The sequence below is a fragment of the Otolemur garnettii genome, unplaced genomic scaffold, assembly GCF_000181295.1.
Source record: "Otolemur garnettii isolate 467f Iridium unplaced genomic scaffold, OtoGar3 scaffold00088, whole genome shotgun sequence".
In the NCBI taxonomy this organism is placed as follows: Eukaryota; Metazoa; Chordata; class Mammalia; order Primates; family Galagidae; genus Otolemur; species Otolemur garnettii.
In genome coordinates, this window is record NW_003852483.1 from 7,862,435 (window position 1) to 7,873,767 (window position 11,333).

Below are 11,333 nucleotides of genomic sequence, written 5' to 3' on the forward strand. Positions count from 1 at the left end.
GAGAAGAGAGGAGAGAAGAGAAGAGAGGAGAGAAGAGAAGAGAGGAGAGAAGAGAAGAGAGGAGAGAAGAGAAGAGAGGAGAGAAGAGAAGAGAGAAGAGAAGAGAGGAGAGAAGAGAAGAGAGAAGAGAAGAGAGGAGAGAAGAGAAGAGAGGAGAGAAGAGAAGAGAAGAGAAGAGAAAAGAGAAGAGAAGAGAGAAGAGAAGAGAAGAGAGAAGAGAAGAGAAGAGAAGAGAAGAGAAGAGAAAAGAACAGAACAGAACAGAACAGAACAAGTGATTAGCTATCCCAATCCCAAAAGTGCTTGGGAGGCCAGCTTGGTGGCTTATGCCTGTAATGCTAACTATGATGCCAGGGACTCTACCCAGGGTGACAGAGTGAGATTGTGTCTTAAAAAAATAGAAAAATATGGTTAAAAGACTAACCTGTTATAAGCACTAGGTCTCTTAATTGCCTATGCTATGATCCCTTGGTCCTAAAGACATCAATCCGCAGACACAAAGTACAGTCAGTTACCCAGGAAAATGGAAATTAGGACAACAGTAAGAAACCACACCCTTAAAACATGCTGTCTGTGCAGTTATGGCACACTGCTTTGCTTCCATTACACTGGCAAAAATTAGTATACAACCCAAATGAGTAGAGAATACAGAGCAACAGGAACTTACAAATTACCAGAGGTCAGGAATTGAAGGCTGATGAACAGTCTAAGTGGGAATATAAATTGGTAACTACTTTGAAAATCTGACATGGATAGAAAGCTGAACACATATCTGCCCTGTGACCCAGGAATTTCATTTCTAGGGATATAAGCCCAAGAGAAGCTTGTGTGCTGTGCTAGGAGGCATGGGCCAGAATGAAGAACCCAAATGCTCACGACCTAAAGAATGCAGAAAGACTGGTAATTCTAGGACACGAGTAGTAAAAATGGACTATAGCTACATGTGACACCAGAGGAGGCTGATGTTGACAAAGGCAAGTTCCAGAAGCCTGCAGAACAACCACACTAATTTTAAGGCTTGAAAACCGATGCTTTTTTAGGCTTCAAACATAGGTCATAAAAGTACACACTGACAAACACATGTAATCACATGTACAAACAAAGACAATTGGATGAAAAATAAAACATGTGGACAGCGCGTTTCCGGGCACAGCATAGGTGAGGGAGGTACCCCCAGCCGATAAAGGGAATGGCTGTGGTCGGAGCCCTGAACCTGCTCTCCCCTGTTCTTCCAACTACTTAGCTTCTTAGGGGCTCTCCATTCACCACTGGCTTCTCTCCTTCCATTTCTAAATAATAGCAGCTCCACCCACAACTCCACCTCCTGGCCTCCCTTCCTTGCCATGCTAAGGTCACCATGTGAAACTGTCACCCACTGGCCCAGGGACAGACAGGCATTTTCCTCCTGTAGCCCAGCACTCCCTCTCACAATCGGCAAACATTTACAAAGGAAACATTTACAGAGTGTGGTCCACCCCTACTCTTTCCAGTTTTGGCATATATCTGGTGTGAAACCGATTGCTCCAATTGATGAGCTTCAGTTCTTGGTTAGGTGGTTAATATTTTTATGTTCTACTTATAATCCTTATTTTAAGAGGAAACAGGGCAGACTCACCCTGGCTGGCTGGCATTCCGGATTGCCATGTAGTGGGAGGAGACTCCCTCTGAGAGGTGCACGGTATCTGGATACTTTTCCTGTGTGGAGAGAATAAATGTGTATGGATAAATCTATTGGGGAGGAGCAAGGGGCCACAGGATGGGCACAGAAACGCTCTTCCCAGTGACTGGCTGAAAATTAAAGTCCAAGTGTCATACACACCATCTAATGATGCCAGCTACCCTCCTGCCCTTGCTGTCACGCACAACCACCTGATTCTAGGTCTTTCCACATCTTCATAGCCTCCTGTCTTTTCATAGGCTCTCACAGCTGTCACTTCCCCCAATGTTAACATTTTACATAACTATCCCACAACTTATTCCAATTCTGTTTTTCCATTCTCCTTCCACCTGAGACAGTTCCTTGGTCTACGGAAGACTGGTCAGGTGACTCCCTAAGCTAAAAGACTGTTACTTAGACAGTGTTAGCATCTGACCTTAAAAGCCTTTCAAACTGAGGGTCTATGAAGGCTATGGCCACATCCTGCCGCAGTGGACACTCCTAGCCTGACCAGCCTCAGGACACACCCAAATGTCTCCCAGCCCAGGCATCCTTCCTCACACGTGGACCTGCCCACATACCCAGACTATGTGCAGTGGAGGCTTGTGGCACCTGCTGAAATAAGGGAAAGTGCATGGTATTCTCATGAAGCTGAGATGACATACCATTTTAGAGTCAAAGGCATTCTCTACAATAGGATAACAAAGTGGAATTTCACAAAGGCCTAGCTTTTACAGGGGTTTTCCCCCATAAAATATGCTAATTGTGGGCATGCTTGTTTCTGTTACTCAAGAGCAGGACCTGGGAGCCTCTGGCACACCAGAATTGTCACATTATCTGGATCATCACAACAAAGCTTGCTCTAGGAATCTGAACAGAAGACATATACTCTAAATTGGTAAGGCTCCCAGGGGCCATCTTCTCAGTTTTTAAGAACTATCTTTCTGTATGCTCTTGTGAAGAGAGACTGCAGGGGTAATGTGACAAAAGACTTTTACCCTAGGCTCCACTATGAGATGTGGCGTTCCTAGGACTAGTCTTTGAAAGACATTCCCTTTTCTTTTTTTAAAGATAGAGTTTCACTTTATCACCCTTGGTAGAGTGCTGTGGCGTCACAGCTCACAGCAACCTCCAACTCCTGGGCTTAGGGGATTCTCTTGCCTCAGCTTCCCAAGTAGCTGGGACTACCGGTGCCCGCCACAACACCTGGCTATTTTGTTGTTGTTGTTGCAGTTTGGCTGCGCCGGCTCCCTGCCCATTGAGCCACAGGCGCTGCCCAGCATTCCCTTTTCTGTCCTCTCATGGTATCTGGTGTAGAAATGGAAGCCTGAGGGTGATGCTTAGTCAGATGCAGTCCCCATGACCAAAACCACTATGGTCTCCCCAGCCTTATGGAAAGAGTGAGATGAGGTGAGGTTTCATTTGAGAAATGTCGGCCTGACAGCTTGTCAGAGAATACAGGATGAAGGAGCAGGGCTGAACTCATGGTTGGCAGAGCTTCGTAAGGCTGCAGATACGTGTGGTACTGAACCAGATTAGCTCTGTCAATTGAGGTTGCATGGGGACAAAGATATGTCATAGCTTTTGAACAAACCATTCCCTGTATCAGTGAGCTGTTGCCAGTGCGGGAGGCCAGCGCCTCATGCACGCAGACCCAACAAAGCGAGAGCACATCCAGACACCCGGCTGAGCCAGCCAGAGGCTGGGGAGAGGGAGCTGGTTTAAGCTTACAGACATTACTAATTTCAGCTAAACAGTTTTGAAGAGAAAATATATGCCTAAGTGATTTAAGCGGAAAGTGCCGGTTTTCCTTTAAACCACAGGCTCTTCTAAGTTAATCACAACTGTATGAGGAACATGAAGGAGAGCATGTGAACGTGGCAGTTTGGCTTCCAGGCCGTGCTCAGCAGCACTTGGGACTCCCTGTAATGGTTAGGGCCTGGGCTGGCTCCAATGCAGGGCCCAGAGACTCAGCCTCTAAGCACAACAGAGCAGATCTGAGTGATCTCCACAGCCAGGCCTCTGCTTGTGAACAAAAGCAGGGTTTAAATTAGGTGCTTTCATTAAAAAATTAAAATGTACTTTACTCCCTTTAGTTCTGTAAATAAAGTCAAAGGTAGAAATGCTAACATTAGGAAGAGGTCAGGCATTCAATATGTTTGCGCAGAACATCTTTGGGACTATGTGCAAAATTTCTTTTTATATAAGTTCTGTTTATCCATCTTCCTTCACTTGTCTGGTAACCTCAGCTATTCAGAGCACACTTGAGAAGAAGGAGGTAGCAATTAAAGGCTGATGAACAGCCTAAATAGACCACAGAAAGAGTGGCAGCCTATTTAAGGTCAATGATAATTAGAACTATAAAGGATGGGTCTGACTGAAACATACAGGTGGCTTTGAAGGAGAAGGCAGAAAAGTTGTGTGAAATGACATAATTAAATACGAAGTGGGCCTGAGGTCAGCAGATCTCAACAGCGATCAGAGTTTCACGTATTACTGTATTTGACACTGATAAAAGATGACCAAATATATTTGACATTGATAAAAGATGCCAAGTCAGCAAGAAGGAGTTAAGGTGGATATACTCTAATAAGGTGGAGATATGTACAAAATATTTTCTATATCTTTCCAATTTATTTATTTATTTATTTTGGAGACAGTCTCACTTTGTCACCATTGGTAGAGTGCAGTGGGGGTCAGAACTCACAGCAACCTCAAACTCTTGGGCTTAAGTGATTCTCTTGCCTAAGCTTCCCAAGTAGCTGGGAGTACAAGTGCCCGCTACAATTCCCAGCTATCTTTTGAGATGAGGCGTCAGTCTGGCTCAGGCTGGTCTCGAACCTGTGGGCTCATGCAATCCACCCGCCTCAGCCTCCCAGAGTGCTAAAATTATAGGCATGAACCACCATGCCTGGCTGTATATTTCCAATTTATAATTGGAAGATTATAAACCTGATTTAGAAGACACCTTAGATAGGTCACATTTTGCCATCAGTATAACCAAGGCCCAGAGGAGGGAAGCACCTGGCTAGGCTCTCATGGGACACAGTCTTGGACCGAGGGCTCTTCCTAATGGACCTGAGTGGTCTGCACACCCTGAGAGCTCTATTATATAAGGGAAAATGAGCAGGAAGCCTGTGCTTCCACAGATGTATTCAGGATGGTTGGGATGTGGGGGTGGGTATCTGGAGGGGGCCTCAATGGAGCCCCTGCAGTGCACACTAACATTTGGCAAGCACAAGTGCTTCCCAGCCTAGAGCCCCCAGTCTTCCATAGCAAAGCCTGTCCCAAGTGGCTGAGGAATGCTGAGGCAGTGATTCAAATACGTGTTTGTTCAGCTGCTTGCCACATGTAGGGAGTTTGTATTCAAAAACTCTCCTGGTGCTTATGATAAAAAAAATGGTGACTGTGAGAATGTTGGCAGTTTGATATCCAGCCCAGTCTTACACTGGAGGCCCAGTGTGCTGTTGCAAAGGCTGCTGGACGCTGGTACAAAGGGAATAGAATTTTTAACAAAGCTTTACAGAAAACCACCTTTGTGTTTTGTTTCAGTGCAATGCTAAAGAGAAGTGCTATATCACATGCCCTTTCTTCTGTGTCTCCAACTTAAACAAATGGGAAACTTTGCTTCCTCCCTGTTCCCCACCGCTCCCAACTCCATCCATGCCTTCTTTCCACCACTACTCCCTGCCCTATGGGAGTCCCTGCAGGGGCAATGGGACTTGATGTACATTTAATTAATTAATTTATTTATTTTTCTTTTTGAGACAGAGTCTCACTACGTCACCCTTGGTAGAGTGCCGTGGTGTCACAGCAACCTCAAACTCTTGTGCTTAAGCAATTCTCTTGCCTCAGTCTCTTGAGTAGATGGGACTACAGGCACCTTCCACAACGCCCGGGTTATTTTTTTGTTGTTGTTGTTCTAGTTGTCATTGTTGTTTAGCAGGCCCAGGCCAGGCTCAAACCTGCCAGCTTCAGTATATGTGGCTGGTGCCCTACTCACTGAGCTACGGGCGCCGAGCCTTGATGTACATTTTAAGACTCTCTCACTGTTCCCAGTTTGGGGGCTCTTATTAATAAACATTTACATGTAATTTTTGTATGGGCCTATGGAAGGTGGGCACACAAGCTGGTCCCGAGCCCGGTCTGATGTCCGTTTGGAAAGGATCACACTGATTGTGACTGCTACATGGACATGGGGCGTGGGGTGGGCTAGTTAGGTGGGTGACCGTGTGGCCGGAGTGATGGTGGTGGCCTCAATGTGCTCTGGAGGAGGGGCTGCATCCTTGAGTGTGGGGGTTGGAGAGCTCCTGATCTGGGCAAGGATATGGATGAGGTGCTGTTTGCTTGGTAGGCAAAGTGGATAGGTGGGTCGGGGCTGTGCAGCCAGTAAGATGTGGCATAGCTGTGGAGAGGGGGCTGCGGAGGGGGCAGGTGGCAAGGGTGTCCCTCTGCTGTTGTGTGCTGAAATCAGCAGAGACACATCTGCTGGACTTGGCAATGTACGGTCTTGGTGGGTGGCTCCACACACAAGGCTTCTGAGACAAGGGCACCAAACTTGAGAAAGGTTTATAAATCTGTAAACATGAGCACTTGAAAGAAGGATGACCTGCCTCATTTCAAAAAGAAAAGTAGCAGACGCCGGTATAGGGTCTTCATATACATTACTATGCTTATGTTCTTACATGTAACTAGACAGTCACAATTACAACTGAATAGGCATTATTGGGGCTCTGGAGCCAGTGTAGCAGCTCTGCCAGGGACAAAGGGCCTTGGTCCCAGCTCAGCTTCTTGTTGGCTACAGGACTTTGAGAAATTACTTTCAGTGTGTTTTTGAAATTTAATTTGAAATAATTTTGAATTTACAGAAACAGTGTATGAGTGAGTAGCTGCTGTCCCTTCCTACCTCCTATCACCTCCCTCAGCACTGTCAAGTGCTGTGACAACAGTGTTTTTGTCCCTGGACACACAGGTTATTTCCCCAACCAAGGACATCTCCTGTGTGACCAAAAATATAACCGTTCAGTGGCTGAGCACAGTGGCTCATGCCTGTAATCCTAGCACTTTGGGAGGCTAAGGCGGGTAGATCACCTGAGCTCAGGAGTTCGAGACCAGCCTGAGCAAGTGTGAGACCCTGTCTATTAGAAAATAAAAATAGCTGGGCATTGTGGCTGGCACCTGTAGTCCCAGCTACTTGGGAGGCTGACTGCTTGAGCCCAAGAGTTTGAGGTTGCTGTAAACAATTATGACACCATGGCATTCTACCAAGGGCAACAAAGTAAAACTCTGTCTCAAAAAAGAAAACAGAAAAACAGTAACAACAACAACAACAAAAACCAAAATATAACCATTCGAACCAGGAAGTGCCCCCTCTAGATGTCCCGGCTGTGTCTACTGTCTTAGCTCTTTTGTGTCCCAAGATCCCAGCATGGCCTGTCCTGACAGTCTAGGTGCAGCTGCTGGCACTGGCAGACTACTCAGTCTGGGTCTAACACTGTGTGTCCAGCAGAGGTGATGCTGGGTCAGGAGCTCTGTGGAAATGATACTGTGTGTGACTCGGTGACACATAACCCCACCAGTGTGCTCTGAGAGGCCTCCTCAGACCAGAGTCCGCCCCCTAGTCTGAGTCCCTGTGAGAACTTGAGACTGCACCAACTGCAGTGAGCGTCACCAAAGGGTGGTTCTGTTTCCATCATTCCTTCTACATCTGTGGCTGGCTTTCTACCAGCTGAAAGAGCTTTTCCTTCCTTATTAGCCTATAGCATTACTAACTCACAGGCTGTAACCTGTGGTGATCACTACCCACGGGGATGTGCAGCAGGCGCAGGCCGTGCCCCCAGGGACAAGCCCCTACAGGCTGCTCCCTATCGTGCTTTGAGGGCTTTCCATTCACTGGCAGCACAAGCTGTTCTGGGCTCATTTTGTATTTGCCCAGCTCTAGAACCAAATAGCCAACAATATTTACAAGCCACGGCCTGGGCTGGTTGCTCCTGGAGTTTCTTTACTTCTAGAACTTTTCAGTGGAAAGAGCCAGGAAAGACACTGGCATGCAGCCATTCCACACCTGTTTATGCACACTCACTAAAAACAAACAAGCATGAGCTCATCTGGACACCCAGGTTCATCTCCTTTCCATGTCTGTAAATTGCTTTGCCAACTGAGAGACCTGCTTCCTGTCAACCTCACTGTATTTGTTTTATCAGTCAATTTACAATCTCCCTAGAGTGCCTGCGCCCCCCTCACAGCCCTTTCCTCTACAGGCACCTCAGGTCTGCAGAGGGAAGGAAAGGAAGTGGGCAGGAAAGAACATTCTCTTAAAAAAACAAAACAAAACCTAAAAACATGTGCAACATTGAGCTGACACAATGTAGTCATCCATCTGAGACTGCGATTCTTCTGTGCTAAATACCTTGGTCTTTTCGGTTAGATCCTGCGCGGTATGTAAATGAGGGCCTCTCAGCCTGAGGGGGAGGGGAGGTGGGGTTTTCAGACTGTCAGGAGCTATAACAAGGGAAGGATTAGCTCTTCTAGGGCAATTATGGAGAAATGCTCTGTATCATCACAATCATCTGAAGTAACAGAACCAACTGCTGGCAGCACCAGAAGCCCCTTTTGGAAATTTCCTGATTAGTATGATCACCAGAAATGACAGTTTACTCACTGACACATCATCCAGTTCACAGTTAAACAGAGATGCTCAGACCACAAAGCTGGACAAAAGATGCCCGGCTTTTAAATCATTTGATTATACCTAGGATGGAAATCCATGTCTACTTGTATGGACTTTAACCAATTTTTCTAGAATACTTATGATTTTGAAGTGAACATTTCCATGAAGTGATACAAACAGAACTAAATGAAGTCGCTATGTTGCCAAATTACCTCTATAAACTGTATTATTCTAACTTTCCTGGATGTGGTCCTGAGGATCAGAGACATGGAAACACAGACCCAGTTACATGTACGTCTGTGTTGAGTTGTCTGGGCATAAAAAAACAAGGGGGCACAGTAGTTCTCTAGCTCCAGAAGCTTCAAGACTGGTCTGAGGCTATGTGAGGGGCAGGAGTCAAAGATCAGATGCCACAGAGGATGAATGTGGGTGTCCAGGAAGGGCTCCTCAGGGGACCAGCACTGTAGGAACCAGCTACCAAAATAACTGGGAACAGCTGAGTAACTCTGTTAATAGTATTGCTTGTCTAGAGGGAGTTAAAAAATGTGCCCTAAATGTTGCTTAGTAAAACAAACAACCAGAAAAACGTCTATTCCAAGCCCATGCTGGGTCATAAACCTGGGAAAGTTGGAATGTCATCACTGAACTTTGTTATAGGAGCAAAAACACAAACCTCCCCAGAAGGAAGGGTGGCCTGGCCCAGTCTGGGCGTGACTCATGATCACCCTTCTGGTACTGAAGTCCTAGTCCTAGAACCCTCTTGGGGCCTGTGCCAAATATTCTTCATGTGCCCCAGACCTTATGGGGCAACCCTGCCCTCTGCACCGACCTCACCGGGGCTCTTCGCAGAGCAGACCCAGCAGGAGCTCTGCTGGGGCCTCCATCTTCCCTTCACCCAACTTTTCTTGTGGGAAGGAAAAGACTTGGGGAGAATCAGGGAAGCTCAGAGTTGAAAGAGACCCACTTTATTGGAAATATATTCCAACATCATTTTTAAAATGAAGACTCGAGGGATTTTAATAAATGAACAGCAATGGAGGCATGAATAATAACTGGCTTGTATTACCAGAGAAAGAACCAGAGCAAGGGACAGCAAATGACAGGCTGCAGGCCAAATTCCACACACCCTTCTTTTTTTTTCTTCTTTTTTTGAGTGCTGTAGGATCATAGTTCCCAGCAATCTCAAACTCTTGGGCTCAAGTGATACTCTTGCCTCAGCCTCTCAAGTAGCCAGGACTACAGGCACCCACACAATGCCTGGCTACTTTTTAGAGACAAGGTCTCACTCTGGCTCAGGCTGGTCTTGAACCTGCCTTGGCCTCCCAAGTGCTAGGAGTATAGGCGTGAGCCATATAGGTGCCTGGCCACACCCTTCTTTTTGTATGGAACCTCAAGCTAAAAGAGGTTGGGAAAAATTCAAAAGATTTCATGACATGAAAGTTATATGAAATTCAAATTTCAGTGTCCACAATATAGCCTGATGGGCACACATCGACAACCATTCATTTAGATACATACAGTGTATGGCTGCTTTTGTGCTATGACGGCAGAGCTTAGCGGCTGCACAGAGATCACACAGCTGCAAAGCTTAAAATAGTTATTCTCACAGACCCTGACAGACTGGGGGAGGTGGGTCAGACTAGTTCCCAGAGGGAGACAGTGAAGCTCCAAGCAGTAGGATGTTTATGAGACACAGACAAACCAAAAGAGAGTCTGGAGGTGGCTTCAGGCTCGGAGGAACTCAAGACCACGTTTTGCGCGTGAAAAAGTCTGGTGGGAAAACATCCGATTTTTACTAGTGTTTTCTCTTGGGAAGTGACCCTGGGAAACAGATCAAATTAAAAAACAACCACACAACAAGACCACACCGTCACTCCCCATCGCTGGCAAAATGATAGTTTAGGAAGGGGCTGCTTTTGGAGGGGGAAGTCTGTCATATACTGCCTTAGCTCCCAAGCCTGAGAGGGACTTTTTTCCCCATCTCTTTACCCTTCTCATGACCAGGACTCCTGTCGGGGCTGAATTCAGGTGGCATTTCTGTGCTTCTGCATAGTTACAAAATGGTTCTCAAACCTCTGAGGTTAAAATTCCAATAGAAACTCTCTTATTCCTATAACCGTATTTCTGTGTGGACAGGAGAATGGGATGCCCTGTCTCCTGACCTTGTTCCAGTTCAACCGTTGTGTACACAGTGTAGGGCGACACTGATACTGCCTTTCCCCATGTCACATATCATATTACACATCCAAAGAAAGCAAGACAAATTGTTTTCCCGCTTAATTTCCCCTCTTGGCACATCTTTTGCAGTTCCACCCTATTCCCAGACAGTACAGAAATTGTTTTCCCTTTGCTAAGGTGATTATAGAAAGAAGCTCTAAGAAACAGGGACGACTATGCTGGGGTGTGGGGACAGGCCAACTTGCCTGTGTGCCTGCCTTCTCCCCTTCTCAATCAGAGGGACCCATGGGAGGCTGGGGAGGCGTTGGTGGTGTAAGAGCCTGCCCCTGCCCTCAGCTATCCTGTGACTCTACAAAACCCACACACCCAAACAGCCCCATATCAAACCACTTTGAAAACAAGCCTCAGTACTCAGAAAACCAAGGGTGTGAGAGATTACAGTGTAAAAAGTATGGCCATAGGGGTAGTGCCTGTGGGCCCCATATACCAAGGGTAGTGGGTTCGAACCTGGCCCTGGCCAAAAAGTATGGCCATAAACACCTTGTCTACAAAGTGGAACTAAAAGGAGAAGCAAAGGGATGTGTGAATCCTAAAGATGAATAATAGTTACAAATATAATCCTTCAACACACATTTTAGAATGGGAAATCATGCAAGCAAAATCAGTATATATATAGCCTAGAAACATGTACCCTGTAATCAGTCTAAAGGCAAACGGACCCTTAAAAAACCAACTTCTCATTACAATTACTGGAGAAAACAAGTATCACTTCAGATGGGAATATTAGTCCAGGCAGGTTTTTCGTTTTTTTTTTTTTTTTTTTTTTTT

At 46.1% G+C, this 11,333-nt stretch overlaps 1 protein-coding gene across 1 annotated transcript in view; it reads right to left on the reverse strand.

Moving 5' to 3' along the window:
- Nucleotides 1–11,333, reverse strand: part of CENPP (centromere protein P) — a 250,447-nt gene that overhangs the window by 2,978 nt on the left and 236,136 nt on the right. Inside the window, exon 6 of the mRNA XM_003795045.2 lies at nt 1,616–1,695. Within this exon, the coding sequence (XP_003795093.1) occupies nt 1,616–1,695 (80 nt within the window). The remainder of the gene's footprint in view (nt 1–1,615; nt 1,696–11,333) is intronic.